We start from the raw sequence: 27,723 nt of genomic DNA, 5'->3' as shown, positions 1-27,723 counted from the left end.
GTTTTGACTATTCAAAATGATGCGTATTGATTTGAACAAGTTTATTTTTGTCAACAAGGTCCCGAAATTTACAATAAATCCAATAAGAATTAAAATTTATAACTTTGCTGTTAAAGGAAATGACAAGGTGAACATAATTATATCAACTAAAGTTGAGACATTGCATTTATGATTATGAAAAATATCAATCTTTGGCCTCGCAAAACTGTGTAAAAGAAAGCAAGTTGGAAAAGTTCAGTGCTATAATGGCACTAGGCGATCACATTTTGTCTCGAATGACAATATATATATCCACCTTCAAACAATGCGGACAGATAAATCAGGAGTGGAGATCAGTATCAGGTCCATGTGAATGTTGACAATTGGCTCATTGATTTGATTTACGCTTCACCGTTCAGCAATTGGCTCTTCTTCATTGCCTCAAACGCCGCAATTTCCTTCAGCTCCTTTTTCTGGTTGCGAGTTTCAAATTCCAACCTGACGAAAAGAAAAATGAATTAGACTGACATGCGAGGGATGGGCGCGGTTTGCTTGCCTGTGCTGAATGATTCGCTCGACTATCTTCTCAGTGGTCATCTGATTGCTTGAGTCAAGAAACTTGAAACAGCCTCTCTTTTTCGGTATTCCGTATGCATCCTCACCCGTTTCGCTGTCAGGTTGAATTGGTGTGTTTCCATGGCAAACGATGTCAATTTTAAAATGGTCCATAAGATCAGCAGATACCACATACGGAGCACCTATCACCACCTCAGAAACGTACTGAAAATGACAATTACTAATAAATTATACTTTCCAGTAAATACTCAACTAGAAAATGAAAAAGAAGTAATGGAATTTGAAAATGGTAGGATATAACTGACAAAAAGGCAGTCAATTTTTTTCATGAAATTATATATTATATTACAGCCCTTTTCTTCAACTTTAATGGGACTTATCAAAATAGGAAACTTCACTATTTTACAATATTGGCCAAATTAGAATAAAATTTACTTCCAACAAAAATCTTGGAGAAACAAAAGTCTGTCAATTAAATTTTAGCATCCTGTGTTTACCGAGCAGTCCAAAATCTTAAAAAATGAATCATTAGAACAAAAACACGCTCTAGAATATTTTAAACCTATGTTTGTTTGATCAGGTTTTTTAAATAAATTATTGTGGAGAAATGGCGCTCTCGGACGAAAATTGTTTTTCCAGAGCTTTCCAGCTTAAGATTTGTTTTAGGACATTTAAGTTGGTGAATTGGAAATTGTGATCAATTTTAAAAGTCTCACTTTAAAATTTAACCATCGTTTTTGTTTTTCAATAACCAAAGGAAGTCATTATTATAAAAGAAAGATATATACACACGCATCTTTATCTTTTTAATTTAATAAAATGATTGGCTCTACTCTGCGATAAAAATTAATTCAGAAAATTCTATGAAGAAAAAAATTATATAACACGTTCTTGAACTGCATAAGGGATGTTTTGGCCCCGCAGGCCTCAAAATCAGTTCGAATTCATAAGCACATTACTAGCTGTAGAGAATTCTGAATCAGTGATGTTCGAAAACGTCCGGTTTTACTCGTTGCTGAGTAAAACTGAACTCTTGTCAACCTTGCTGATCGCCCTTCTTGCGATTAAACCTTCCCTAACATAAACTCACAAACTCAAAAATACCATCCAGAGTAAAGCAATTCAGTTTAGTCTATTTTAAGTTATTACTAATTCAAGAAATGAAATAACAGTTAATATTTTGGTTAAGTTACAAAGATGTGTTCCAGTCCAAGCTTTTTACAGGCATTTTTTTCAATCCCATGTCATTTTAGGAAAAAATTACATTAGCTAATCATCCTGTGCAATTCTAGGTGGGTTTATATTGAAGTTGTCTTCCTTGGATAAAAATTTGACGGGCAGTTGTGTGCACCATGGAAAAAAGCTCAACCTGACAAGAAATTCACTCACAGTAGAGCCATTAAATTATTTTTTCTTTGTTTTTAGGCTAATTTGTTGTACAGGGGAGCTAACAATATGAACAAAACAGTTTTCAAACAATATAAATCTGTTGCAAATTTCTGGTTAAAATTGCTGATCAGATTTATTTGAGATCACTGGTCAGATCGATCAGGAATGCACTGTGTCAGTTGTGTTTGTGAATTTATTTAATTGATCAAGTAGACGAAATCTAGTTCACAATTTATGTCAAAAAATTATCACCAAAACCCCAGTAAAATTTGTATGCTTCAAATATGTAATGAAATGCGACCCTGACTTGAGGAAATACTTCATTAACATACCTTGCATGCAAGCACACTGAGCACACGTTCATGGAGATTCATTATCGGGTAGTTCTTGCCCTTGTAGCTGTTGACGACGGGATCGGTGTGCAGGCCGACGATCAGGAAATCGCCCTCTGCTCTGGCCTTCTCGAGAAAATCGAGATGGCCCACGTGGAAAAGATCGAAGGCACCAGCAACGTAGACGATTCTGTCACCAGGCTGGGGATGATAGGCCACAATTGAACTAAGCATTTCAGTTGCAGTTAAGGCATGAACCTTCGGCTCTTTGCCTTCGCTGAATTGGATGATTTTCTGCGTGGTTGGCAAGAACTGGGAGCAGCCGGTCCAGGGGCTCCTAGCAGCCGAGTCTTGGCCCATGGTACTGGAGCCTTCCTTGCCCACCTCATACTCCCGCTGCCCTCGGTAAAAGTGCTGCCGCGTCATGAGGAGCATTCGACCAACCAGATCGGTTGTCGAAACTCCAGCTGTCCGTTTTACTTCCTTGTACCTGACAAATTCAAGTAGGAAATTAGTAAAATTAATTATAAGTCACAAGGTGGGATTTGGGAATTATAGAACCTGTTTTTTGACGCACATATTTACTTTTTCTTTTCCTAGTATTTTTTATCATTTGGTACTGTACTGAACATATCATTAAGTCGTGATTAAAACAAATTTGGCGATGTATGAAAAATAATCAAGTAACATAGGTTGTAAAATTGAACAAAAAAGTGCAATGGACTTAAAACAAAATTTGCTGGTTTCGTGCAGTCTTAAAAAGGCAAACGTTTGGCAAACTAATTGTTTATGAGAAATCATAGCGTGCAGTGTGCATAATTTTTCTAATTTAATAAAATAAAGGGATGTCTAATTGTTCCCCTAAAAAATCACCTTCCAGCCTCTTTGACCAAATGGTACGTGTCGACACCATCAGCGGTCATAGTGGTGTCGTCACCGTGAACGCAAAAGTCGCAGTTGTATTTGTCAAGGGTCTCGAGGGTGGTGACGTAGGGTGCGCCTTCGACCACTTCGTCCACCCACTTGATGGCTCGCACCATCTTGTAGCGCTCCTCCTCGGTGTATACGGGCGGACCCTTGTGCTTGGTGATCTCCTCGTCCGTGTGCACGCCGACAATCAGGTAAGCGCCCAAGGCCTTCGCCTGACGCAGCGAGTTAGCGTGCCCAAAGTGCACCATGTCGTAACTGCGGATAAATTATTTGTTAATTACTTTGTTACACTACAGCAGTACGCAAATAAAAAGGGGGAACTAATTTACATTGGGCTCTCTAAACTTAATTGCCGAAATCTAAAAAAAATGTAATGATTTTTTTTTTGCATTACTCCTGTTGGTTGTTTGTAAATTTACTGATGAAAATCATAATAAAGTACGATTAAATGATAAGTTTAAAAATTGGTAGAAAATAAATTTTCTGCTTAGCAAAGTATTGATTTAAAAGCTCGCAATGAGTCATCAGATGAAACTGCATTCATGATGATTGCACGTAATATATGCATGATAAGTAAAAATGCACTTTTTGCCGGCCAGGAAAAACATTCTCTAGATTCTAGTGAGTAAAATTCTACCAGCTGGATACCGAATTTTCGTCTTTTACGTTATTCATCATCACTCCAGGCATCACTCCATCAATTCCTGCGCGTACGGGCAAAATTGAAGTTGTAACATCAATTTAAAATAACAACAAAAATTTCTGTTAATTATTTTCCTTACTTTTATTTCCCCGACAAGAGCTTGCGTAAATTGATAAGGTGCTTGTTATTTGTTTAGGTCTGACTAACGTTTGGCGTCGTAAATTAAGCGTCATTCAGTATCATTAATGAAATGTGTTCGCTTCCTTTTTAAACTGCGTTTCATCAAGCGGAAAAATGGAATATCAAACGGAATACTGTTAATTAAATAGAGGATAATTCCAAACAAAAATTATTTACAGCAAACAATTAAAGCTTAAAAATTGGTACTCACTGTTTATTTAACGACATTTTGAATACTAAGGCTCTTAATTAATTATACTTTTCTTATAGAAATCTATTTAAATATATATTAATTATTATCTGCTCTTAAAAATCAAACTAGAAATTCTTGTCACGCAAACAAAGTTGATAAATAAAAGAAGACATAAGAAATTAGCACTTTGATACACTTAACCCTATTTAACTACATCTTCTCTTTATCTCATGAAAAAAACAATAATTAAGCAAAGAAGAACAAAGGATTACAATAAGCGATTTAAAGTAATCATCCAATTAAACACGCACAAAACATTATTAATTATTCGTTATCGCATAGCAATGGTAAACTGTCGATAAAGAAGCAAAATAAATAAGAACGTCTTGCAGCGGTGCAAAATTTTCGCATGTCTTGCAAGTAAAACCGCAATCTATTATGTTTCCATGGCCAATTAATAGATAGTATTATCTCTGAATCAACAAAATGTCCTATAAGGCAAGAAGTGGCGCGATGTGCAATGACAAAGTCCTGAGATCATTATTATTTGTCACTTCTCGCCGTCATAGGGAAGCGAAAAGTCACTATATGCTCAATTGTGTGAATTATTCGCTTGTCTCTGATTGTGAGCTTCAGAGCGACGTAAAATGTGACCGTTCCCACGTCCCTGGCTCATGATTTCACCGGGCAAATGTTAAAAGTGTAAAATAGCAAATCACTGCCAAATGCTAATTGGGTCGACCCGACCCAACAAAGTAACAAACTGTTCAAACATCACACGGTGTGAAACAAACTAATAAAATCAATTCAAACTAAATTAAGGGAATTCTAGAGTAAAATTCAAATAAATGTGATATGTGATCAATTTTTAGTAGAAAAAGTCACTATAAAATTGTTAGTGTAGATATAACCAGCACAAATTTAATGAAAATAACACAAACAAGTACATCATTAAAATGGATAAGTAACTTCAAAGAGACATTTATGAATATTTCAGTTAACTACTCGGTTCAAAGTTAAGAGAGTGGACTGATTGGAGATATTGTTAAATCAAACAATTCTGAACATTCAAAACGTGTATTTTCATTACGCCGCGCACAAAGACTTTGTTAATTTAAATTTTCATGAATAAGGGATTAAATTCATCGCTTAAATAGAACGTTAAGATTTTTGTCAAATTAAGATTAATTTTCATAGTTGTCAATAAATGGATTTTCCTCTTAAATATTGTCATAAATACATTTGGGGCAGAGTTGCCCTGTCAGCCCATAATAAACTTAAATTTTGAAACTAAATACGTTAATGTTCAGACGCAAGACAAAACCAAGAACTCATTGTCAGTCAGGTCTTGTCCTAGAGCTCGATCTGTTACATTCTTGCCAACAGACACAGACTTTGCATAAACATGGACCATTATTTTTTTAATTTTTGACAAATATTTAATATATCAAATAAAATGAAAAATTTCATATTTGAAAAAAAAACCCAAACGTGTGATTTCATCAACAACGTGAAGAAATAAAAATTAACTAAACCATAAAAGTTACCCAATTTTCGGATCAATTTACTTTGAACATAAATTTCTTCAAGATTTCTTAACAAATGGGGGAGTGCACCCCCGCATTGCGTATAACCATTAAATTACCAAAAGGAAATCGCTCGCGTGAGCTCATCAACAACACGAAGAATTAAAAATGAAGAAATATAAAATAAATAAAAAATTCCATTTTACAGAATAATTTTGCTTCACATATATGAAAAAAATCAATTTTTAAGTGATGGGGTGTGCACGCCCGCAATTCGAAAAGCAAAAATTAAAATTTTCAAATGACAGGCAAACACAGGGCGGAATAAACCATTTTTATCAGCAAGAAAAAACAAACAAACAACAGGACCTTGGATCTAAAGTGGATCTAAAGGTCAGGCGGGGGTGCCCCGGCAGCGGGTCGTGCGTAGGGGCAACTCACCATCCGTCGCACCACACGCGGATCTGCTTCTTCTTTTCCGCTTCCATGCTCGCCTTCGGCTACCAGCGGTCTGGCTCTTTACGCACACAACACCGATTACTTATAGGCGCCGATTGAGCAATTTGCATGCATCCGTCGCCGGTCACTCGTGCTGCAGTTCAATCGCTCGGCTGGCTCGAGGCTCGACTCGTCAAGTCGTCAAAGTCGCACAGCCGCACATGGACACGCCCCGCTTTACAGTCGGCTCCGATCGGCTCTTTCCGTCGCTGAACGCAGCGAGACCCGCCAAAGTTGGCACGACTCATACGAATACGCCTGCAACCCCTGCTGTGCAGTTGCACTCAATAAATTTTCGTGAACAAAAAAACCCTTATCCGATTAGAAAAAATCTCCAGTATTTTTTATCAGTTTTTTTCATGGGCTGCTCGCGATGACAGGGAAATTTATTCCTTATCTCTTTCTCTGACGTAATGTGGGACTTCTAGAAAAATCAGAATTATATATGATCATTATATTTGACCCGACGTTAATTTCACGGGTCTTGGCATCTTTGAACCTTTCCCGTTATTCTAGAATCATTTTGTCTATTTTTATAAAAGCAGATAAATAATTATTTCAGAGATCTGCTCTTGAAAAATGGATTCGCGCGCGCTATATCTGTATAAAACTTCTAATTTACTTTTTTATGGGTTCATCTCTTGATATGGACGACCCCCTGATAGCAAACAACTCGCGAAAAGTCCATGTCCCGATAAAATCGAGAACGAATAACAAGGACCTCGTTGGAGGAAGTCCAGCCCAGGAAAAAAACCAGCTCGTGTGCTGCCCCTTCACCCAGCACCCAGGTCTTTTATTGAAACGCTAAACATTCGTCCCGTGAAATAAATTCGCGCATGCTGGAAAGCAACAAGTAGGGAGTCGGAAAGCTTTCGCAATCCTTCCGAATCCGAATGGACTCGTCATTGTAATGAAAGAGAATAAAACAAGCTCGCATTCTACCCTAAAACTTTGATCAGATTCTCATATATAGCATGTGCATGCAAAGCATGCGCTCAATAATGTGAGCCGACGGCTTGGTTTGCTTGCATTAAACCTTGAATAATTTAGATTATTCATTTCGCAATTTTTTAGTTAACTAGAGCTAAATTATCGTGACTGAGTTAATTAGGTATTAAAAGGCAGAACATTTTTTAATTATAACTACATGACTGTCTAATTAGTCGGCACCTGCAGTTCAATCGAAAGTTTACCTGTCTCTAAATAATAAATAAATGGCCTAGTATAAGAAAGTCTTCGAAACAGCTGTGATCATAATTGTGGTTGGTTTTCGGGGCTATTAGGCATGGGTTTAAGCGGATTTCTGCGGATCCGGTTTTTTGCAGCTAGTTTCGCCCGCATATTTGGTGCGCATGAAAAATTACATATAAAATGTTTAAAAACTTAAAAAGTCCATGAGTCAACAAAAATCAAAAACCCATTCCCTCTCCATATAGGGCATTTATTCAATAATATAACCACGAGGTGCAAAAAACCGCACTAAACTGGTAAATAGCAAAAAAACCACTGCACTGCAAGTTTGGGAAACTCCCCGGGAGATACCCAGTCCTGGTGGTTTTCCCTATGAAATCAACATGAAGAACTTAATTAATTCCTTTTGCGCAATAGCAAAGAAAAACGAATAACGCCTTTCAAAATAGGCAACCTGTTTGTTGTTTTTGTTTAGCAGGTTGCATACTCTTGAAACATTTTTGTTGGGCGGTGACATGAATTGGATAACGGCTCGCCAGCCGGGCTCTGCGCGAAAGAAAGTGCACGACGTAAAATTGGTCTGGGATAATAGGCCGGTCATTATGTTGGCTGAGCCTGTAATTTGGTGACATTGATAACGTCATATATTACGAATAAAAATGCTGTGAGCAATTAAGCAATTTAAAAATACAAACATCAACAAATAAATAAAAACAAATGCATAAACTTCTCTAGAAATATTTTGTTACAAATTCACAGATAACTTTTGAAAATCACATCCCACTGGGTTTTTACTTTTATTTAGGGGGGGTCATCCAACGCTGCACCACACCAGTTGGCTAATTTTTGGTTCCGTATATGGTCAGACTAAAACACCAAATTATGTCGAAAAAATTAAAAAGTTGAAAATTGGAGCTACTTAGCACCACCAAAATTCAATTTTTTTAAATTTAGCCAGCCGCGACAAAAATGCTCAACCACCGCAGGGTAAAGGATCGGCTGAAGCTGGTCCATTCAGCCGCAGCCTAAATGCTACGCGGCTGAGAGCTTTACATTAATTATTATTATTACGGCGCAATATTGATATCAAACAATATTTTACAGAAAGTACACCCAGCGAAATAATGAGTTTTAATTTTTCTACATTGTGCCTTTGGTGCACAATTTGATCTATAGAGTCATCACATTTGCAATTACAAAATTCAATGGGACGCTTTCAATGCGATTCAAGCAGGCCGGAGCGGGCGAAATATCCGCCTATTCCATCACCGCGGCAGCCACACAATAAAGGAGCGGATAAGGCGCGTCGTCCGAACGCATTATCTAGCGTGTAGACGACGTCCAAGAGGCCCGCCGAGACGTGAGATGATCCCACAGCCTCTGATCTCATTTTCGAAAAGTGCGTGCGTGCGCGTATGTACATTTGTACGCATTGTCCTCTGGTAATGCAATATTGTGGGCCCGACTCCCAACCTGACTCTCAACGGCGGCGGACGGTTGGTTGTTCATTAAAAAAAGCACCACGGAGAGCGAGTGAGAGCAAGCGAGTGAGTGAGAGAGTGAGAGGGCGGGCGGGCGGGCCGGCGCGGCGGATTTATCAGGCAGCAGCTCTGCTCTGGCAGTCACGAGAGTGCAGCCGAACCAAGCACATACCACCGAACGTCCGACCAACTCTCGGATATTCCTCTCACCGCAAGGTAACCCATCATTCCCTTTGTCTCCACTGGTTTGCGAGCAATGGCCCATTTTGTTTCACTATTTGACGTTCGATAAAATGCCATAATCGACTCACCTGCAGGAAAATTCAAAACGAGAAAAAATATTAATAAGTGAATATAGTGTCACAACAAATTTTACTGACAATGAAAACTTCGTTTTCAATTTTTTTTAACCAATCTGGAATAAGACATCAAAAATATTATCGGTTGAACAAAGATAACTTTTTTATTTGGGTCAAAATTTTGCCTTTCCTTCACTGAACACTTCTAGATAGGGAGGAAAAAATGAATATACATTTCATTTACGAAAAACAATATATTTCCACAATAATTTGGAAGAGCACCGGCAGCGGTGGACAAATATGGTGCAGATTACGAGCTTTAAAATGGAAAAGCACTTATATGGCTGTGTTTGCAAGAGCGAGATGAGCTGCTTTTTTGATAATAGTGTGCGCTGCTTGTTTATTGCCATCTACAACTACGAAGTTGTCTCCCACTTTTTACCTTGTGTTAAGGAGCCACTGCAGAATCTGGCGTTGTTATGGAGCACCAGAATTTAAACTTGACCTTGCTTATTCTGAATATGAAATGGTCCTTTTTTATTTTCGTTGCAGCTCATGGTCACTATTGTAAAATTTTACTCCTTTAAATTAAAGTTAGACTTTTTAAAGTACTATTGTTACAGTCTTTTTAGATTAAATCCGAGCGATCCGAAAATATTCCAAACCAAAAGGTTTTGCAACCTTGACGATTTCTTCAGACAATCGAATTGAAGACCAAGATTGCTTTCAATACTTTCGGTGAACGTCTTTATTCAATTGAGACGACGATTACATTACAATAGGTTTATTTGCACTCTCTGCCTTGGGAATGTTTTGATGGCCGCGATTAAAAACAGCGTGTATAAATGAACGTGATAAGATAGCCGCATTATAGTGCTAGAATTCAGATGCTGCGTGCGTGGTGTGAATCGCGATGAATTGAATTCCGATGCTGCCAAGAGTCGTTCCATCGCACCAATTGATTTCACATCGCATTAATTAATTGACAACCGACATTGGAGCGTAATTTGATCGGCAGCTTCACGCTCTACATTATTAAATTATTTGGCGCATTGTTCGCGCCGCTGGCGGCAGAGCAAAAAATACACCGCCTCACAGCTTCAGGGGCTCCGCTTGATAAACTAATCTGAATAATGTGGGATGACCGATATCAGCGGAGCTGCTGCGTAAACAAAAAAGCCACCGAGTCCACAGTCCACACTGAAATGCTCACCGACTAAGTGTGCACTTGTACGAATTGATGGTATTCGAGTATTACGATTATGATCCACCGTATTATTTTTGCGATTGATGGTGAGAAATGCAGTGGCTTTTAGCCTTTAAAAGGTTTCAGGTTGATGCTTTCGTTAATTGATCGCTTAATCGGTCATATTCAGCAAAAAATGAAATCTATGAAAAGCTTAAAAGTATTTCCTTTAGCAGAAGAGCACAGAATAATTTGAACAGGTTTCATGGACTCCAAAATCATTGGTACCAAAAAAATTGCCTGGAAAGTATTGGGTTCACCCACTTTTGGATAAAAGCAAATTTCATTCGTGCGTTAAAAAATAATATATATGTTTCTTTCAATTTTAACTGTCTCATCTGGACTGTTTAAAATATAAATCAAATTGCAAATGTGTATAATTTTCTATAAAGTTTGTCGAATTACGTGAGAGTTTGCAACGGGAAAATCATTTCGTGAGAATAGCCCATCTGTAATTTTCACGTCTCAAAATTACTACAACACCGACTGGTGCCGTTGCAAACAACTCATTACGCGCTTCAATTTTCATGCTAACCCATCCCGCAAGGTGAAATTGGCAAGGGCAACGCGCAGCAAGTTATTATTACATTTTTCCGTGCCCGAGTTTGCTGTCACAAGTTTCTGCCACCATCAAATTACAAAACCAGTATTTGGAAGCTCATAACGAGCTGCGTGTATTGCGCGGAAAAATCCGAGCACAAAAATTAGGCGCAGTTCCCATTCTCTGCAAGTCATGCGTGAGAAGGATAATGCAAAAAGGCCGTCGTACATTTTTTCGTCTCTGCAAGGTCTTGTGTGTTAAAAATACTCTGAAAATGAGATTTGAAGGACATGAATATATGTATTATTGTCGACAATCATGGTGGCTACGCATCAAGGAAATTAATTGTACCTCTTATTAACAACCACTTTTCTTCCAGCGGAAGAGACTTACTTACTTACTATACTTACTCTCACAACTTCTACTTATAAGTAGAAATATTTAACTATCAACTATTGAATTTCCTCTAGTTTCTCTATCGATGTTTTAAATTAGTGCTCGAGAGTTCGTTCAGAAAGACACATTCAAAGGGTTGATGATTGTTACCGTGATTTTTATGGTCCTCGGTTCGTTAACTGCTCTCTGGCCGCTTTAAAATTGAGCAGAAAGCCCGACAAACATTTCCTCTTAATCGGAACGGCGAAGAAAATGCCCCGGATGCCGCACGCACTAGAATATTTATGACATCAAGGGCTGAGGGATACCTCCTGTAGCTACGAGAGAAAACCTGCCATAAATTTTGCGCCCTTGCGTGAGGAACACACCTCTCTTGCACGAACTCGCACCTGCGAGATGAGCTGTGGATGCAAATTCAAGAGTTTTAACCCCGATATTGCATATAGTTTGAGCGGCGGGAAACTCCACTAGGGAATTATACTGTGGAACAGGCTTCTCGCGACGGAATAAGGTCAGCAACATGGGAGTAAGCGGATTATGGCTTTGTCTGAAAAAAGGAAAAACACCTGTACCACCCGGGGAGAGAAAAGAAAATCGTAATCCCGAATGATTTATGGGAGTAACGATACAACAATAGGTCGCGGCGAAGTGGAGACATGTGACAGTAATTTAAAATTTCCGTAAGATAAATTACAGAGAAAGTTTGCCACTTTGAGCATAAATCTGTTGCGAAACTAGTTACATGCATGAAAGAATAAACCTGATGTAAATGACAGGATCAACCCAACTTGCTTTTAATGTGAGTTAGAGGCTCGTGTCGAATTAATTCCCTGCATGCAAGGGTTGTAAAATGGTATGTCTCGTTTGTTGAAATAAACGTGGCTCTGTATAGTTTACACCAGCCAGCACACACAACGTGCTACAACGAGAGTAATCTGAGAGAGTTGAGTCGGGCTTGGGAACTAATCAAGTCCTGCTGTTCCGCTTTTTGTCGCGGCCGGCGGTACACTCAACGCTGAGTGGCGAATGCTGCTTGAAAACCGATGACCGCAAATGGTAAAATAAGAGCCTTGCGTGTGGTGGGAAATTCATATTTTCCTCCATTAAAAGGCATTTAGGTACACCAAGCTGCTTCATTTCATCCATTTTTGATACGGTTTTATATTTCTCCCTTCCCTCGTCTGATGAATTTGAAATAAAATCGATAAAAACAGATGAAAAGTGCAGCAAAACATCATGATAAGTTCAAGGCCTTGAACTTATTTTAATAATTGTTGCTTGATTGTACCAGTTCCAACTTTAAAGTAACTAAAAAAATTCAAATTAAATATCAAGAGTTTAGTTGTGTATCACAGCGTGTGCAACGACAACAATTATTTTATCTTGACATGAATATATAAATTGTAACTTACAATTAGCAGTTAATATTTTATATTGTATGACGCTTTTTCTAAAAAATGTCAACACCTTTTAAATATGAAAGAATATTCTAATAATAATATGTAAATAATCTCTTTCTATGATTTCTTTCCAAAAAAATGGGGGCAGCGCATTTTACAGTTTTTTTTCAAATATCATTAGTCCAATTAAAAATTGATTAGTGTGTGCGAATGCGAATCCCCAGCAATAACGCACCAAGGCGCAATTAATATATAACTGCGGAATGTAACGAGAGCGCTCGATGAGCAAAATGCAAATACAACGCGCACTCGTTATAATCACTTCTCGTATTTGCATTTTGCACGAGCTTCTTCACGTTACTTTCCACGTCAATTAAATTTGCTCTGATTGCAGCTAGACGCGGAGTAGGTAAGAAAAATACAGGCCACATGCTATTCACGTCAAACACCTTCCTGTCAGGGTATGTTGCATGATGTGGCCTTGCTCAAATAAGTTTCGTCGGTTGCGAAACATCGCGGTGCGCATGACAAATTATCGTGATTATTATTGTATTTTCGTTCGCACACACGCCCAGTTGGATCATTAAGGGGGAAACAATCGGTTTTGAGGTTTCATCCAGAGTCGAAATCAGGAGATGGGTCCTTGTCGTGACAAGCAGACAGAGGCGCGCAGCATATCGTTGCTTTGGGACTCACTAATGAGCACCGCTGCGGCCTTTGCTCTCCGCCCGCGTTTGAAACAGAAGCTTCTCTTTTCAAAGCATTTGGCTTTCTCATTCAGGCGGAAGCGTTCGCTTCTTAAGCGAAGACTTTGTTTGCGCTTCTTTAAAGAGAGAAAATACACATTTAAAAGGAACGGTGGTGACACAAACGTGCGTGTGTATTGTTTCCAACGTAATTTGCGCAACGAGGGTGGCTGACGCCTGTGTATATAGAAAAAATTCTCGGGTTAATTGAAAACCGCAGAAGTAATTAAAAACCCATTAACGTGAACAAGCACACAGAGTCGTTTTTTGTGAACTTGTTTAATTTGAGAATAATTGGTGAGGAAAATAGCGATATGAAAGAAAGTAAAAAAATGCGTTTTTTTGCTTGTTATCCCTGTCCTATACATAGGACCGGAAAGGGCGCGCACTGCACTGGCACGAATGCTGAAACCCGGGTCCCAATAACACCGCGAATGGATAACATGAGCGCACCAGGCCACACAGGGACGCTGCCCACAGAAGGGCACTTGTCTTTGTCAAATAATAATAAATGTTATAAAAGTTATAACCCGACATTTTCAATTTTTGGTTCTATTAAGTATTTTAAGTATGGTGGGATGTTTAGTGTAATTTATTGGAATTTGTACTGGGGAAATTAAAATTTGTTATTCTTCTGAAAGTTTGACAGAGCGGTTTTTAAATACAATTTTGTAGAGGAAACTTTCACTTGAGGAAAAACCACTGTAAAGCGCAATTAAACAAACAGGTCCTCTTATTTTTGGTTTCTTCAAATTAAAAATATTTTTAATTTGAGTGTCAAATTTTTTATCTTTACCAAGCTACTGGAGCCACATAAAAAGCATTTAAAGTAAGTTTTATTTAACAAAAATGAACTGGCCATAAAGGATTAATATTTAATCCATATTTAAATGTATCCTGTTCAGAGTTTGTTCAATCCAGATTCCAGATGGAAAAATTAAAACAAAAATAAAATTAGTAAAATCTGATTTAATGGTAATTTCTTTACGGTAAACTACCTTCAATCTGCATCACATAAAATCTTGAAAATGTTTGTTACCCTGTTGATTTTTCATACCAATTACTGCTAATTTTCTTCCTCACACGTTGTGAAATATAAGTCAATTTTTCACGAATCCCACTCTGTGTTGCAGGAACGCTGACTGAATCAGGATGGCCGGCTTGTTGGAATCTTTGCTGGGCATGTTCGGCTTTGGCCAGAAGGACCTTGACGTGGAGGACCCTGCGACAGGGCTGACCCTGCGCCAGAAGAACTACGTGCGCTCGACGTGGGCGCTGGTGTTGCCCAACGCGAAGACGGTCGGCGTGGATCTTCTGACCACGTAAGTGCCGGACTGACTGCTCCCGCTGTGCGACCTTCGCCCTGTGTCATCAAAAAAGGCTTCTGCTCATTAGTTGGACATCCTTGAGCGACGTCTTGTGTTTACTTAGCACTTGACGGATAGCTCTTTGCAGGGTCTCTGGGCATAATTAATCACATCCTTTTATTTCGCGCCTCTACACTACACCCGCTATTTAGCGCTTCGCACTGATTGCGTGTATAAAAATTTAACTTTCCAGACAAGGGAGACTGAATAAATTGGGTTGACAACGTTAAATAGTTGCGGGCAGTAAATATTAATTAAAGAAACTTCTAATATAGTCACGTCTGTCTGACCATCATTTCTCTTTATGTGCCAGAGCTGTCAATAAAGAAATGACTGCAGGCGATAGGAATTTTAATTTGGAGAATTTGGAGAATTCGATGCAGGCGAGCGACAGTAATTGAATTCGATTGTTTCTGTTGACAGATTCTTCGGGATGTACCCTCATTATCAAAAACTTTTCCCCGACTTCGCACATTTGAAACTGGAAGAAATGAAGAAGAACAAAAAGTTTGCAGCCCACTGCAGCAACATAATGTTTAGCATATCTGGTCTCGTGGATGGCTTGGACGACACGGAAGTTCTGGTCGAATTGTGCGCCAAGATTGGTAACTCGCACGCTAGACATCACGTACCACCTCAAGCATTTGACGTAAGTTTATTAAAAGCTTATTTTAACTCAAAATTGAGTTACAACTAGACACTAGAAAATTTTAAATCCAAGTAATATATTTAAGAAAACTAAGAAGTTTCCTATCAGGCAATTTTTTTTTACAAAATTTGAGTAAGCCTATTTAATTTGGAATTTATTCAGACCAATTAATTGGTGAAATGAGACACACGGAGTTGAAGGTTATAATTATAGTAAATTATTTTCTGACGAGCTATTTAAATATCCTAACGAGCAAAGATTTTAGTGGTAAAATTTTGCAGTTAGGCAGCTGTCAAGGCAGAAATAGATCAATTTTACAAAGGGTCTATTTCAGTCTCATGCTGCGCGGACACAACACACGGTATCATGCTGATTTTATACATAATGAGCTGCATCTTTATTGGAAGTTTATGCAAAAATTCCGTTCTAGCCGCTTGGCGTCTCCGCTCGAGACAATTTTTCGTGCCAAACTTAGACACGTGGCTTTCGCAAAATCGCCTTAATGTCAAATTGGTATTCTGGATAAGGGCCAACAACCGATTCAAAAGACGCCATTTGAAATATATTCTTCAAAAGGGGATATTTATAAAGCCAACGCACAACACTGAATTCACGCTTGGAATATCGAATGAAATAGATGCTAATAAATGGCCTTGGAAGTGGTATAATAAGGCTGTGTGTAGTGCGAAAAATGATTGGAATTAATGCTCCACAGCTGCCGCTCAGAAAACGACACGGCTACTTTTTTGCACATTTCGTAAAGATCTCCTTGCGACTAAAAGAGATTTAGACCACATGTAAAAAAATAAGTTCATAGTAGGCACCGAAGCTTCTTCTATATTTCCTTTTCCTCGCACCGCAGAGAAACATACCCGTGCCGTTTTAAAAAGGGAAAAATTGCCGGGTCAAAGCTCTTAATTGCGAAGTAGCACGCCAACTGTTGCGAGGAAGGCAGTCCATTAATTTCTGCACGCTCGCGTGTGTCATTCAAATCTGGTGATGCAAAACTCCCACGGGGGTTGCAAAAGCTTCCCCTCGTGACTTTTTTGCGCTCGTTTCGCGACTCTAAACGGAAGCAAAAAACAATGAAGCAGCGAAAAGAAGACAGGCCTAATCGTCATCGATCGGTTAATTGAGATGAGTCCCTTTTGTTTCAGGATATAAAGGTCACTGCTTTGAAAGTGCTGTCTGAGAAATTGGGCAAGAAGTTGACACCTTCGGCCGCCGATGCATGGGACAAGACGCTCACTGTCGCCTTCTCACTTATCAAAAAGGAACTCAGCAGTGAGTGAAGTTTTTAGTTTTGAACTAAGCAGACGACTTCCTCACACTTCAGGATTTGCAGCTACAAAGACGTTTTTGTTTGCGCATTTCACTCACAGACAGGCATTTCATCCTTAATTGATGAGAATTTCGCAAAGTCGTATATTAATGAGAGTAGAATTGTTAATCAAATCAAAAACACATAAATAATTATCAATGTAGAAATGATTTATAAGCGGAAAATGGAACTCAAGAACTATTGATAAAATGGTAAATACACGGAAATATGTACTCTCGTCCTTTATTTTAGGCATCTCTCACTGAATTCACGCACAAGAAACTACAATTATTTAAGCTTAGTGTTATTTGTATCCTAATTTTTAGCGCTTTAATAAATGCAATGATGAACATTAAAATACACAATTTTATAAAAATTCTAAGGGTTTTGTGTTTTATTTCTAAACCTACTTTAATTTTTTCCTACATTCCATTCGCATATTACGCTGAGTGAGAATTGAGCTCAAATTTTGTCTAATTTACACAAAATAGTGGCATATTTGAATCAAAATTGCAATCAATTAGACTCGAATTAATGAGAATTCCCATTTTTATAGGAGATAAATCACGAAAATATAAACCAGAAATTAATTTATTCCAATTTGTTTGATCAGATGCAGAAGACAAAAACTTCCGTATGAAAAGTGAGTTATAGTCGGCTCAATGAATACATAATGTAATACTATTGTTGCGTTTGAAATCAATTGTTTGACTTTTTAATATGCAAGAACTGAAAGCAGCGCGTGCCGTGTTTTTGCTTGTTGCGCGCTGCTGCAGGCTTGAAATAAACTTGTCTTCAAACCGTGCTTCCCAAGAGACTTTGAAAATGATGGCTGCTCCTATTATTGTGATTTGCCTTTTCCTCGAAGGCACGGCAGCCTTTCAAGATATAACCATGGCGCAAATGGAGTACATCGCCAACCACATCAGCCAAGCAGACTGCCGCCGACTTGTTGCCTCACTCCGTTCGACTTCTTCAGAGAATGAAAAGAGATCTATAATGGAAGGTTTGAAGCTCACTTTTTTAACTTTTCAACACGACATTGCAATATTATTAGATCCAATTTTTAAGGTTTAATTTACTATGCAAAATTTCTTATATTAATTAAACACGCAGGGTTAGAAATCCCAGCAACGACAGAGTGCAAGACTCTCCTTGTCGCATGGAGCGAAGAAGATCGGGCCAACGACAAGGTTTTATCTCTTGTAACGCACCGCCTGCATCAACTCCACTACCCCACGTTAGCAAACTGGCTGTCCATATCAGCCTTGATTGAAGTTGAAAACCAGTTGAGAAAAAGGCTGCTAGCTTCCACAGCTTGCATAAGTCAAAATGTCGGGAAAACAGTGAATTCTACGTATGCAGCCACAAAACAAGCGACCAAGGTGGAGTCACAGCAGAACTCTTCTTTCTACAGACATCTGGGGAGTCAGGCTTTTAAAGTAAATATTTTAATTGGTGTGCTGCTTTTAGGGGGAATAGTTTTACTGATCCTGGCAGTTAAGTGGCTTGTCAAGTGCTGCCTCAGATATAGACACAGGATCAGAGGTTACAAAAATGTTGAGTATAGGTTTGAGCCAAAGCCAGCCGCGAACATTGATATTGATGAAGTTTACAACAGATACTGTGAATGCTAACCAGATATAAATAACTTTTTCTATCAAATTTGTTTTTATTTCAGTGAATTAGAACCATTGCTGAATATTCACAATTTTTTGTTAAATAAATTTCCATTATTTACCTGCTGACACACTAACATAGAAAGGATCCATTTTTCCACTCACGAAGGAATGACACCCTCTTGAATTTTGTCTCTCTTGCTAACAGACTTGTTTCCAAGGAGGTAAAACCTCAAAGGCTTCAACCTCCATTCCTCTTCGACGGAATCAATCCCAACCCTTGTAGATGTGACAACACATTCTTCAGGTTTAGGTGCCTCTTCAAACCACATTTCTGGCCACAACGTCAGGTCTTTTGCGTTGCAAGTAAATCTGTCAATGGCTAGTGCCATGCAGAGTTTAGCAGGGCCATTGCATAGCTCATGGGTTTTGTAGCTTTTCTCCTTCGCCGATCTTTGACTAGCCTGTCTATGCAGCTGCATGGTGTCCTCGCCCTCTAAAGGCTCAGCAGCCCTCAGCAACACTGCAGAACCTTCCTCTGGAAAAGAAAAATCGAAAGATTAGCCTTTTTTATTAGGGGGCGTTAACGCCTTACCTTGACTAGAAATGTTGAAGCAATGATACATCCCGTAAGTAAAGTACACGTACGAGGTGCCTGGTTTCATATACATTGGAGCATTTTTCTCTGTTCGACGCCCTCCGAATGTGTGACAAGCCTTGTCGGTGACGCCTAGGTAGCATTCCGTCTCAACAATCTTGCATCGAAGAAGAGATCCATCATCTAATTTTCGCACTAGGGTTTTTCCCAAAAGATCAACAGCCACTTGTAAGCACGGGCGATTGAAAAATTCATCTGACAACCTCTGACGGCCAGGGGTCAAAGCAACAACCGTTCCATCTGACCTTCTCTTCATGCTGAATATGCATTTAAAAACGTTCTGAAACATAACATGAAACAGAAATTAATATGTTTAACAACGATTGTTACAAGTTACCAACATTTAAGGCTACCTAGCAGCAAAATATATTTAATTTGTATAATATCAAGATTTCACATGAGTGAAATTGTATTGTTGAGCATGTTTAAAATTTTCATTGCTATTATAGGGTAAAACTAGATCATTTGGTGCGAATAGAATGAAAGAAACCTCCCTCCAGCAACAAAATATGTTTTCAAGTTCATGCACTGACTGAGTTATTTTGAATTGACGGTCAACCTATTTTTATTCTTTTGCCTGTGTTATTGTAGAACATAAAGAGAAAATACCTAAATTAAGCATGAGAGTCTCACTCACTCACATCAAGCCATGGAGGACGGAACGCTGTTGGAACTAACAGAGAAGCGCCTAAGAAACCTGGCGAGGAAGAAAACTCTGCTTGAGCTCACGACCCAACGGATCGTAGAAAATATCAGTTATTTCTCAAAGAAGAACAACCAATTTGCATCTCTCCGTGAGTTTCATAAGCATATTTTATAATTTTATAATATAAATTATAATTTTGATATTCGGGGTAAAATTTAACTTAAAATACGATTATAATGGTCAATTCATTCAGTTATACGTAAACCGAAATGAAAAATATCGTATTGTCTATAACTCCTATTATTTCCAGCTGCACATCTGCGCGAAAAACTCTTGCACAAATTAACCGACTTTAAGTGTGCGACAGATGCTGGAGACTTGGCAGAGTTCAAGAGGCGCTTGAATGCCTTCAAAAATCTGCTCTGTTCGGGCATGAAGAAAGTTAAACTCGACGGTCTGATGACCTTTTGCCCCACACCACTAAAATTGGAACAGATTACTAAGGTATTTTTAACTTTGTATTTGTAAACAGCCCGGTAATTATGGTATCTGATCAATAGGTTGTAAAGCTGATAGCAACATACGCTACTAATATCAAGTCTTTAACAATCAACGAGATTCGAGGCAAAACAGGTTATTCACATACTTATAATATGTCTCTCGGAAGAGATATTTTAAAAGCAATAGGAGAGTTAAAAGAGCTGAGAAAGCTTGAAGTGGTCAATTTTAACATTGCCTACACAGAACTAAAGACGATCTGCGCCAAGATGTTACCAAATTTGGAATACATCTATTGTAGTCGAATTATATATGATCTAGAGGGCTATCCCGAAGATGACGAAGACGACTTCAGAATGAGTTTTTCAAATCTGAGATATTTCATTTTTGGTTACGTTTGCCGTCTCACTCCAAGACGTAGTTTTCCGGAACCAAGTTATTTTCTTAGTTGGAGCATTGTAGGATTGGGTGCTGAGTTTCTGCCGAAACTTGAGGTTATCAATGACTTCTTTGATAGTGATGGAATAAATGGACCCTACTGCTATAAGTTTCAAGTGTTTCCTCGGCGTATGTCTGCTCTGCGACACATAAATGCATATCCAAATGCCTTTTGTTTGGACCTTAAGTTTTCAAATGCCACACATTTAACGGTTTGCGATTCTATTTTTATTTTAAGTTCTGTTCTAAATTGAAATATTTATTTTAGCTCAATTTTTTCGATTGGAATGGCGACGAGCAAGACATAGAAAGTTTATTAGATTTTAACCAGCTACAAGGTCTACATTTGATTAGTGCCCCCTCATCACATATCGTATACAGGTTCTTGAAAAAATATGGTAAAAATTTGCAATACCTCATACTGACGGACAAGAATGCGATTGAAATACAGCTAAAATTTCAATCAATATTTCAATTATGCCCGAAACTACAGAGGCTTCGATTGAGTTACGTTGATATGATTGACGACTGGAGACCCATCCAATTTTTTTCTGAACTAAAAGAATTTTCATGGATACCACTTAGGTAAATTTCCTGTATCAATTAATCATGTTGAAAATTTCATCTTTTCTTACTGTTTTTTTTATTTATTCTAGGAAATCGTGCTTGTCTAACATTCTCTCCGCACCCCTGTTGGAAAAAGTTGTCTTCGGAGGCATTCTTTTTGACCCAGACGACCTGAAGATTGTGTCGACTAGTGCTTTGCGCGGGTACAAATTTTCAACCCAAACCCGCAACGAACCCGCTTATTTCGTACCGCACCCAAACCGCACCCATATCTTTTTCAAAATTTGAACCCGCACCCGCACCAACCCGCACTACGCCAACCCGCACCCGCAATCCGCCATATTGGATTTGCAAAATCTGGACCCGCACCCGCGGGTTTGGTGCGGGTTTTGCGGGTTGAACCCTCAAACTCGCGACCCGCGCAAAACAGTTGAGAAAACCCCGACTTTCAAATTTTTGCGGGTTTTGCGGGCGTTCAAAGATCAAAATCTGGGAATTTTGAGTACTTTATAACTTTGCTCAGGGTGGTCCTAGAACAAAAATTAAAAACCCGTAAACTCGTCTCAACGAGGCAAACAACTTTTATACTGATCTCAAGGTGGTAGGTCAAAGCCCAAGGTCATAAAAATTAATTTTTGGAATTAATACTTAAATTTGAAAATAAATATATTGAAATTTTTTATTTTTTCAAAACCGTTTTGTAGAACACATAAATTAAGTTAAAAACGTTAAAATTTGGAATGGCGTTTTTCCTTATTTTTTTAATTAAAAATGAAAAATTCGAAAACCCTTGTTTGTCGAGGTACGTTAAAACGGCGATTGACCAAAAAATGTCGACTTCAAATCATCCGAATTTCAAAAACCACATACCGTTAGACTCCTCTCGACATCCCTAAGTGCACTAAAGGGGTATAATTCGATTTTATATTTTGCTTTATAATTGCGACAAGATTTTTAGTGCAGAATTCGAGATTTGGTGCTCATCAAGCATTTTATTGCACCCGTCTCGATAAAAAAACTTTGTCCACCCGACCCGAATCTCGGGTTGTGGTGGTCCTATTTACATAAAAATACGTACCATAAAAAATTTCGATATATTCATTTTCAAATTTGAGTTTAAAATCTAAAAATTAATTTTTGTGACCTTGACCTTTGACCTACCACTTTCAGGTCAAGATAAAAGTTGTTTGTCTTGTTAAGACGAGTTTACGGGGTTTTTAATTTTTGTTCTAGGACCACCCTGAGCAAAGTTATGAAGTACTCAAAATTCCCAGATCTTTGAACGCTCGCAAAACCCGCAAAAATTGGAAAGTCGGGGTTTTCTCAACTGATTTTCAATTAGGGCAAATTTAAAGCAAAAAAATTCATCAAAATCCATCGACCCCTGGGCAACAATTTGATGAGCTCAGAGATTTGGCTCAATTCGCCAGTTGCATAAACCCTAAGTGTTCGAAGCCGCCAATTAACAGATGGCGCCACCGTAGACTTTCGATTTTAAGGCATTTCTGCTGCGATTTCAGACTCAATCTAGCTACTGTGCATTCTTCAATTAATTTGCTATTTTTTGACGTGCTGAAAACCAAAATCGGTTCAGCCAATCGCCGTAGAATCGTGAAAAACTATTTTTTGAAATATAAAAATCTTTTCCAACGTTTCTACGAACCGATTTTGGTTTTCAGCACGTCAAAAAAACGAAAATAATTTAAAAAAAGCAAAATAGCAAGATTGAGTATGAAATCGCAGCGGAAATGCCTTAAAACCGCTTAAAACAAAATTTTTAAAAAAAGTCTGTGGTTGCGCCATCTGTTGGCGGCTTTAATAACTAAAGGTTTATGCAACTGGTCAATTACATAAAAGTTGCGGGTTTGCCGAGTCAACCCGCACCCGCACCAAACCGCACAACACCAACCCGCACCCGCAATCCGCCATATTGGATTTGCAAAATCTGGACCCGCACCCGCGGGTTTGGTGCGGGTTTGCGGGTTCAACCCTCAAACCCGCGACCCGCGCAAAGCACTAGTGTCGACCATGATACTTGAGAAAAAGATACTGAAGAGACTAAGCATTCTTCATTTTGATTGCTGCAGCACTGATTGCGAATTGGATCCAACAGATCCCGATGATTCAGCCATAATTAGAGAGCTGGGTAATATGATGAAAATTGCTCTTGCTTTTCTTCCCGAATTGTCGGATGTAAATGCATTGTTCCGCTCTGGGAGAGAATCTCCTAAGTTGGATTATCCCTATTTCCCTGATTTTAGTATTTTGGGATTAAAAATGATTGCAGACGATGAGTTAATCAATATGTTAATTGCTTTTAAAAGAAGTACGTTAATTTTACCCTCCAAAAACAACTCATCGCACTGGTGTATATATTCAATTTTCTCAATATTTGGTATAGCATCAATAATTGTTTTAATTAACCGATCTCGTGTTTTTCAAAACTAGATTTTATGGCATGAAATTCAACGTGTATGTTTCAATTTGTTTCTTGATATATTAAATGTTTAAGTTTTTTCCTTCCGAGGCTGCGAAAAGACGGTCAGATAGGAATTGTCTCTTGTTTCTTCATAATTTTTGTGCAGGTTGTTATTTGAGAAAAATGTTTGCAAGTTGACAAATAAATGAAATATTTAGGAGTAATTTTGGATCAAAACTATTAAAATTTAAAGAAGCATATATTAGCTCCATGACGTGTCAAAAAGTAGAGTAAAATTGTTTGTGAATGTTTATAGCTATATAGAAATACCTTTAAGTTACAACACATTTTTGGCTCTATGTATTTTAAGTTTGGTAGGATTTAGTGTGTAATTCAATGCATTTTGTACTGGATTGGAAATTAAATTAATTTCATAAATTTTTTCCACGGTTTAAGTGGTTTATAGTTAAAAATTTGAAGACGCAGCTTTCACTTGAGGAAAAAACAAAATTAGGTGTGTTTGCCGTTGCCTCCCAACCCTTAAAACTACAACTCATTTAGGTACTTTCCGTCTCCTAATTCCGCACCTATTTTTGGCCTGCACCCTTGTCAAGAATCGAAGTTGAAATCAGTTTTTAATTTGGGACACGACTTACTAGTTTTGTTTATGAAGAGAAAAAAGTAGTTGCGATGTCAGAGATCTTTTTTAAATAAAAATTTTTGCACTCTGCATCCATCAATAACTAAGCACTGTCCTTTGAGTGCTGAGGTGTTCAGATATTGTAATAATTATGTCGTAATATAATATAATATTGCTGAGTGCCTGTCGCATTTCGTGTCTGAGTATAAATTTTTTCGTAACGGTCGCTTAAAATTACCTAGTTTGATATTATTGATGATCTTAGGGCCAGGACAGGAGGGTGACAGAGTGGTGTGGTGCAAAGGGACCCCCTCTGTGATGGTTACAATAATAGACTTCTTTCTGCAACGATTGCTGATTTGGATTTCCTCGCAGATCGCAAATATTATTCAATTTGGTAGATACTCCTGCGGAGATAACAAAGTTATGTTTATAATATAAATTACACAAAAGAAAACGCGAAAAATCATTACTCTATATGCGAGTTATCCTTCCGTGGCTGAAATCGATTTAATTTCTAGATTTTAAAGGATATTAGTTAGTGGAACGTCAAAAATCAAAATGTAAACAGCTAACAGCTGGGACAAGGCTGGAACTGGTGCTGGCGCTGGCGCTGCGGTCGCCTGCTTATAATCTAAAAAGCTTCTGATCTGTTTCTGTTGCTGATTCCGACGCCTTCACGGTTTGATTTGGAACTGCCCCCTTCCTATCGCATCTTCTATTCAAAATAATCCCACTTCAGAAATAATAAAAAAATGCTTACATACACAATGAGAACACAATTAAGTGGAGCATTTTGTATGTTATATTACAAGACAATTAAATCAATTTTAACTTTCAGTATAAGATCGGAGATTTTGATAAAAAAAATTAAGCTGCGATTCACAGGTATATAGTAGATACAGACAGGCTTTTATTAAAAAAAAATATATACTTTAATATTATCCGTCTGAAGAACTTATCGGTATATATCAATGGAAATTATCAAAGAAATAGTAACGAGCAGAAAAATACAACATTTTGATTACGCGGCGTTGTCAACTCCCAGCAAATGTCTCTTATTATTTATCTACTAAAAATTGTATTTTTTATTATATTATCTTTAAATTTATCATAGTTGAAATAAATTATAGAACTCAAAAGAAAAGCACTCCCACCATAAAATTTTGGAGTTTTATTAACGGTTTATAATTCGTTCTAACGCATGTTCGTCGAAGTTAAAAATATATTATGACAGAATTATTTGTACAATTTTGAGCCATAATATGAAATTGAGTTAGCAGCAAATGTGAGAAATTTTTATATTAACCAACATTGGAGCTGGTGGCTGGTGGGCTCTGAAGAGCTGAAGCACGGCGAGAGACGTGTGCAAGCGGCTGGCCGCGCGCTCACAGATTTTCCCATCCTTTAGCCATTTTCCGTGCCCGCACGCGCTCGACCAATATATTCCCAACAGCTTCAGGAAGTAATATTGAATACAAAATGTGTTTTAAATTGTTGTCAAAAAGCACCAATAAACTGTTACTATTACTTTGACAAGTGAGTTCTAGCGTGTTTTGCCGTTTTACCTATTGATAAATTTACCATTGAGTAAAATCATAAGAGAACCATACATGAATAGAAATATTTTGCTTCAACTTTAGCCATTACGTACGATCAGAACTAAGGGAAATAAGCTACCGTGTGAATTAAAAAGACTCACATAGAAACTCTTAATTGGATTTTATGTTTTAGATTTTGGCGAAAATATTGAAAACAAGTAGAAACCAACGAGCTAAATTTTGAGGAAAGAAAAGCGATTAAACATTTCTCGAATGTTAAGAAAACTTGTCTTTCTTAGTTTTGTAGAGAAATATAGAAACTGCGTCCGCCTGTAGATTATATTTTATAAGCAGGCTCACTTTAAACAACAAATAATCGATAAAACGCTTTCAGTTATTTTTGGAGCTTTAAAGAAAATATGGCCCGGAATTAAAAAATTTGACAATGACACTGGCAGAGAGGGTGTAAATGCCCGATGGCTTAAAACATTTTAGGATTAAGTAAATTTCTTCTGCCTCGAAAGTGTAAAATGAAACACATATTATAATTAGAAGCAAATTTAATCATACACGATGAATTACGATGCTCCAATATCTAATTTTTTAAAACACGACTTCGGTTAATTAAAACAATTGATATTATACTAAATATTGAGCAAATTGCATAAATACACCAGTGCGAAGAGTTGTTATTGGATGGTAAAATTACCGTCCTTCTTTTAAAAGCAATTAACATATTGATTAACTCTTCGTCCGCAATTATTTTTAATCCCAAAATACTTAAATCAGGGATATAGGGATAATCCAACTTAGGAGATTTTTTCCTAGAGCGAAACAATGCATTCACATCCGACAATTCGGGTAGAAGAGCAAGAGCAATTTTCATCAAATTACCCAGCTCTCTAATTATGGCTGAATCATCGGGATCTGCTGGATCCAATTCGTAATCAGTGTTGCTGCTTTTAAAATGAAGAGTGCCGAGTCTCTTCAGTATCTTTTTCTCCAGGATCATGGTCGACACAATCTTCAGGTCATCTGGGTAAAAAAGAATGCCTCCGAAGACAACTTTTTCCAACAGGGGAGCGGAGAGAATGTTAGACAAACACGATTTCCTAGAATAAATAAAAAAAAAACAGTAAGAAAATATGAAATTTTCAACATGATAAATTGATACAGGAAATTTACCTAAGTGGTGTCCAAGAAAATTCTTTTAGTTCAGAAAAAAATTGGATGGGTTTGCTGTGGTCAATCATATCAACGTAACTCAATCGAAGCCTCTGTAGTTTCGGGCATAATTGAAATAATGATTGAAATTTTAGCTGTATTGCAATTGCATTCGTGTCCGTCAGTATGAGGTATTGCAAATTTTTTCCATATTTTTTCAAGAACTTGTATACGATACGTGATGAGGGGGCATTACGCAAATGTAGACCTTGTATCTTGTTAAATTTAAAGAAATCATCTATTTTTCGCTCGCCGTAAACCCAATCGAAAAAATCTATCTAAAACAAAAATTTCAATTTAGAAGAGAACTTAAAATTAGAAAAAAAAGAAAAATAGAAGAGCTAACCGTTAAGAGTGTGACATTTGGAAACTTCAGATGCAAACCTAAGGCATTTGAATACGCATTTAAGTGTCGCAGAGCAGAAATATGCGTAGGAAGCACTGGAAATTCACAGCAGTTGGGTCTTAATCTTCCATTATTATCAAAGTACTCTCTGACAACCTCAAGTTTCGGCAGATGCTTAACACTCAAGTGTACAAAGTCTTCTGTAAGAGAATGACATAGATTTGGCGTGGCAGGTTGAACGAAA

General features: G+C 37.8%; 4 protein-coding genes across 5 annotated transcripts; 2 read left to right on the top strand and 2 right to left on the bottom strand.

Annotated features, from left to right (window-relative positions):
• Positions 1-26: 26 nt before the first annotated feature.
• Pect (phosphoethanolamine cytidylyltransferase) lies at positions 27-6,388 on the bottom strand. 2 transcript variants are annotated; one of them, XM_065482755.1, is made up of 6 exons: positions 6,190-6,386; positions 3,150-3,461; positions 2,535-2,766; positions 2,277-2,477; positions 536-759; positions 27-477 (listed from the first exon to the last, which is right to left on the bottom strand). In XM_065482755.1, the coding sequence occupies exons 1-6, from the start codon at positions 6,234-6,236 to the stop codon at positions 381-383; spliced, it is 1,113 nt and encodes a 370-aa protein (XP_065338827.1). In that variant the 5' UTR covers positions 6,237-6,386; the 3' UTR covers positions 27-380. The 2 variants fall into 2 exon arrangements, with proteins under 2 accessions (XP_065338827.1, XP_065338825.1); XM_065482753.1 differs by having other exon boundaries at positions 27-759; positions 2,277-2,766; positions 6,190-6,388.
• Positions 6,389-8,999: 2,611 nt separating this feature from the next.
• On the top strand, positions 9,000-17,265 carry LOC135938818 (globin-like). The gene is made up of 4 exons (XM_065482757.1): positions 9,000-9,134; positions 14,680-14,868; positions 15,337-15,562; positions 16,720-17,265. The coding sequence occupies exons 2-4, from the start codon at positions 14,699-14,701 to the stop codon at positions 16,852-16,854; spliced, it is 531 nt and encodes a 176-aa protein (XP_065338829.1). The 5' UTR covers positions 9,000-9,134; positions 14,680-14,698; the 3' UTR covers positions 16,855-17,265.
• Positions 17,266-17,594: 329 nt separating this feature from the next.
• On the top strand, positions 17,595-18,520 carry LOC135938819 (uncharacterized). Its single transcript, XM_065482758.1, has 2 exons — positions 17,595-17,889; positions 18,000-18,520. Exons 1-2 carry the CDS (start codon positions 17,709-17,711, stop codon positions 18,518-18,520), a joined length of 702 nt encoding a protein of 233 aa, XP_065338830.1. The 5' UTR covers positions 17,595-17,708.
• A 15-nt stretch (positions 18,521-18,535) lies between these two features.
• Positions 18,536-24,973, bottom strand: LOC135938817 (DNA-3-methyladenine glycosylase-like). Its single transcript, XM_065482756.1, has 4 exons — positions 24,842-24,973; positions 24,607-24,775; positions 19,098-19,440; positions 18,536-19,040 (listed from the first exon to the last, which is right to left on the bottom strand). The coding sequence occupies exons 3-4, from the start codon at positions 19,414-19,416 to the stop codon at positions 18,664-18,666; spliced, it is 696 nt and encodes a 231-aa protein (XP_065338828.1). The 5' UTR covers positions 19,417-19,440; positions 24,607-24,775; positions 24,842-24,973; the 3' UTR covers positions 18,536-18,663.
• Between the last annotated feature and the right edge of the window lie 2,750 nt (positions 24,974-27,723).

Source organism: Cloeon dipterum, chromosome 3, assembly GCF_949628265.1.
Source record: "Cloeon dipterum chromosome 3, ieCloDipt1.1, whole genome shotgun sequence".
Lineage (NCBI taxonomy): Eukaryota > Metazoa > Arthropoda > Insecta > Ephemeroptera > Baetidae > Cloeon > Cloeon dipterum.
This window is presented reverse-complemented; position numbering and strand designations above follow the sequence as displayed.

What these genes read in the sequence shown, in the direction of transcription:
- Pect (XM_065482753.1), bottom strand. Translation starts at nt 6,236, where the DNA reads ATGGAAGCGGAAAAGAAGAAGCAGATCCGCGTGTGGTGCGACGGATG. An exon ending in CGCGTGTGGTGCGACGGATG is followed by an intron (nt 3,462 to 6,189) that starts GTGAGTTGCCCC and finishes ATTTATCCGCAG; the next exon opens with TTACGACATGGTGCACTTTG. An exon ending in TTGGTCAAAGAGGCTGGAAG is followed by an intron (nt 2,767 to 3,149) that starts GTGATTTTTTAG and finishes TGAATTTGTCAG; the next exon opens with GTACAAGGAAGTAAAACGGA.
- LOC135938818 (XM_065482757.1), top strand. Translation starts at nt 14,699, where the DNA reads ATGGCCGGCTTGTTGGAATCTTTGCTGGGCATGTTCGGCTTTGGCCAG. An exon ending in GGCGTGGATCTTCTGACCAC is followed by an intron (nt 14,869 to 15,336) that starts GTAAGTGCCGGA and finishes TTCTGTTGACAG; the next exon opens with ATTCTTCGGGATGTACCCTC. An exon ending in TACCACCTCAAGCATTTGAC is followed by an intron (nt 15,563 to 16,719) that starts GTAAGTTTATTA and finishes CTTTTGTTTCAG; the next exon opens with GATATAAAGGTCACTGCTTT.
- LOC135938819 (XM_065482758.1), top strand. Translation starts at nt 17,709, where the DNA reads ATGATGGCTGCTCCTATTATTGTGATTTGCCTTTTCCTCGAAGGCACG. An exon ending in AAAGAGATCTATAATGGAAG is followed by an intron (nt 17,890 to 17,999) that starts GTTTGAAGCTCA and finishes TTAAACACGCAG; the next exon opens with GGTTAGAAATCCCAGCAACG.
- LOC135938817 (XM_065482756.1), bottom strand. Translation starts at nt 19,416, where the DNA reads ATGAAGAGAAGGTCAGATGGAACGGTTGTTGCTTTGACCCCTGGCCGT. An exon ending in CTTCAACATTTCTAGTCAAG is followed by an intron (nt 19,041 to 19,097) that starts GTAAGGCGTTAA and finishes TTTCTTTTCCAG; the next exon opens with AGGAAGGTTCTGCAGTGTTG.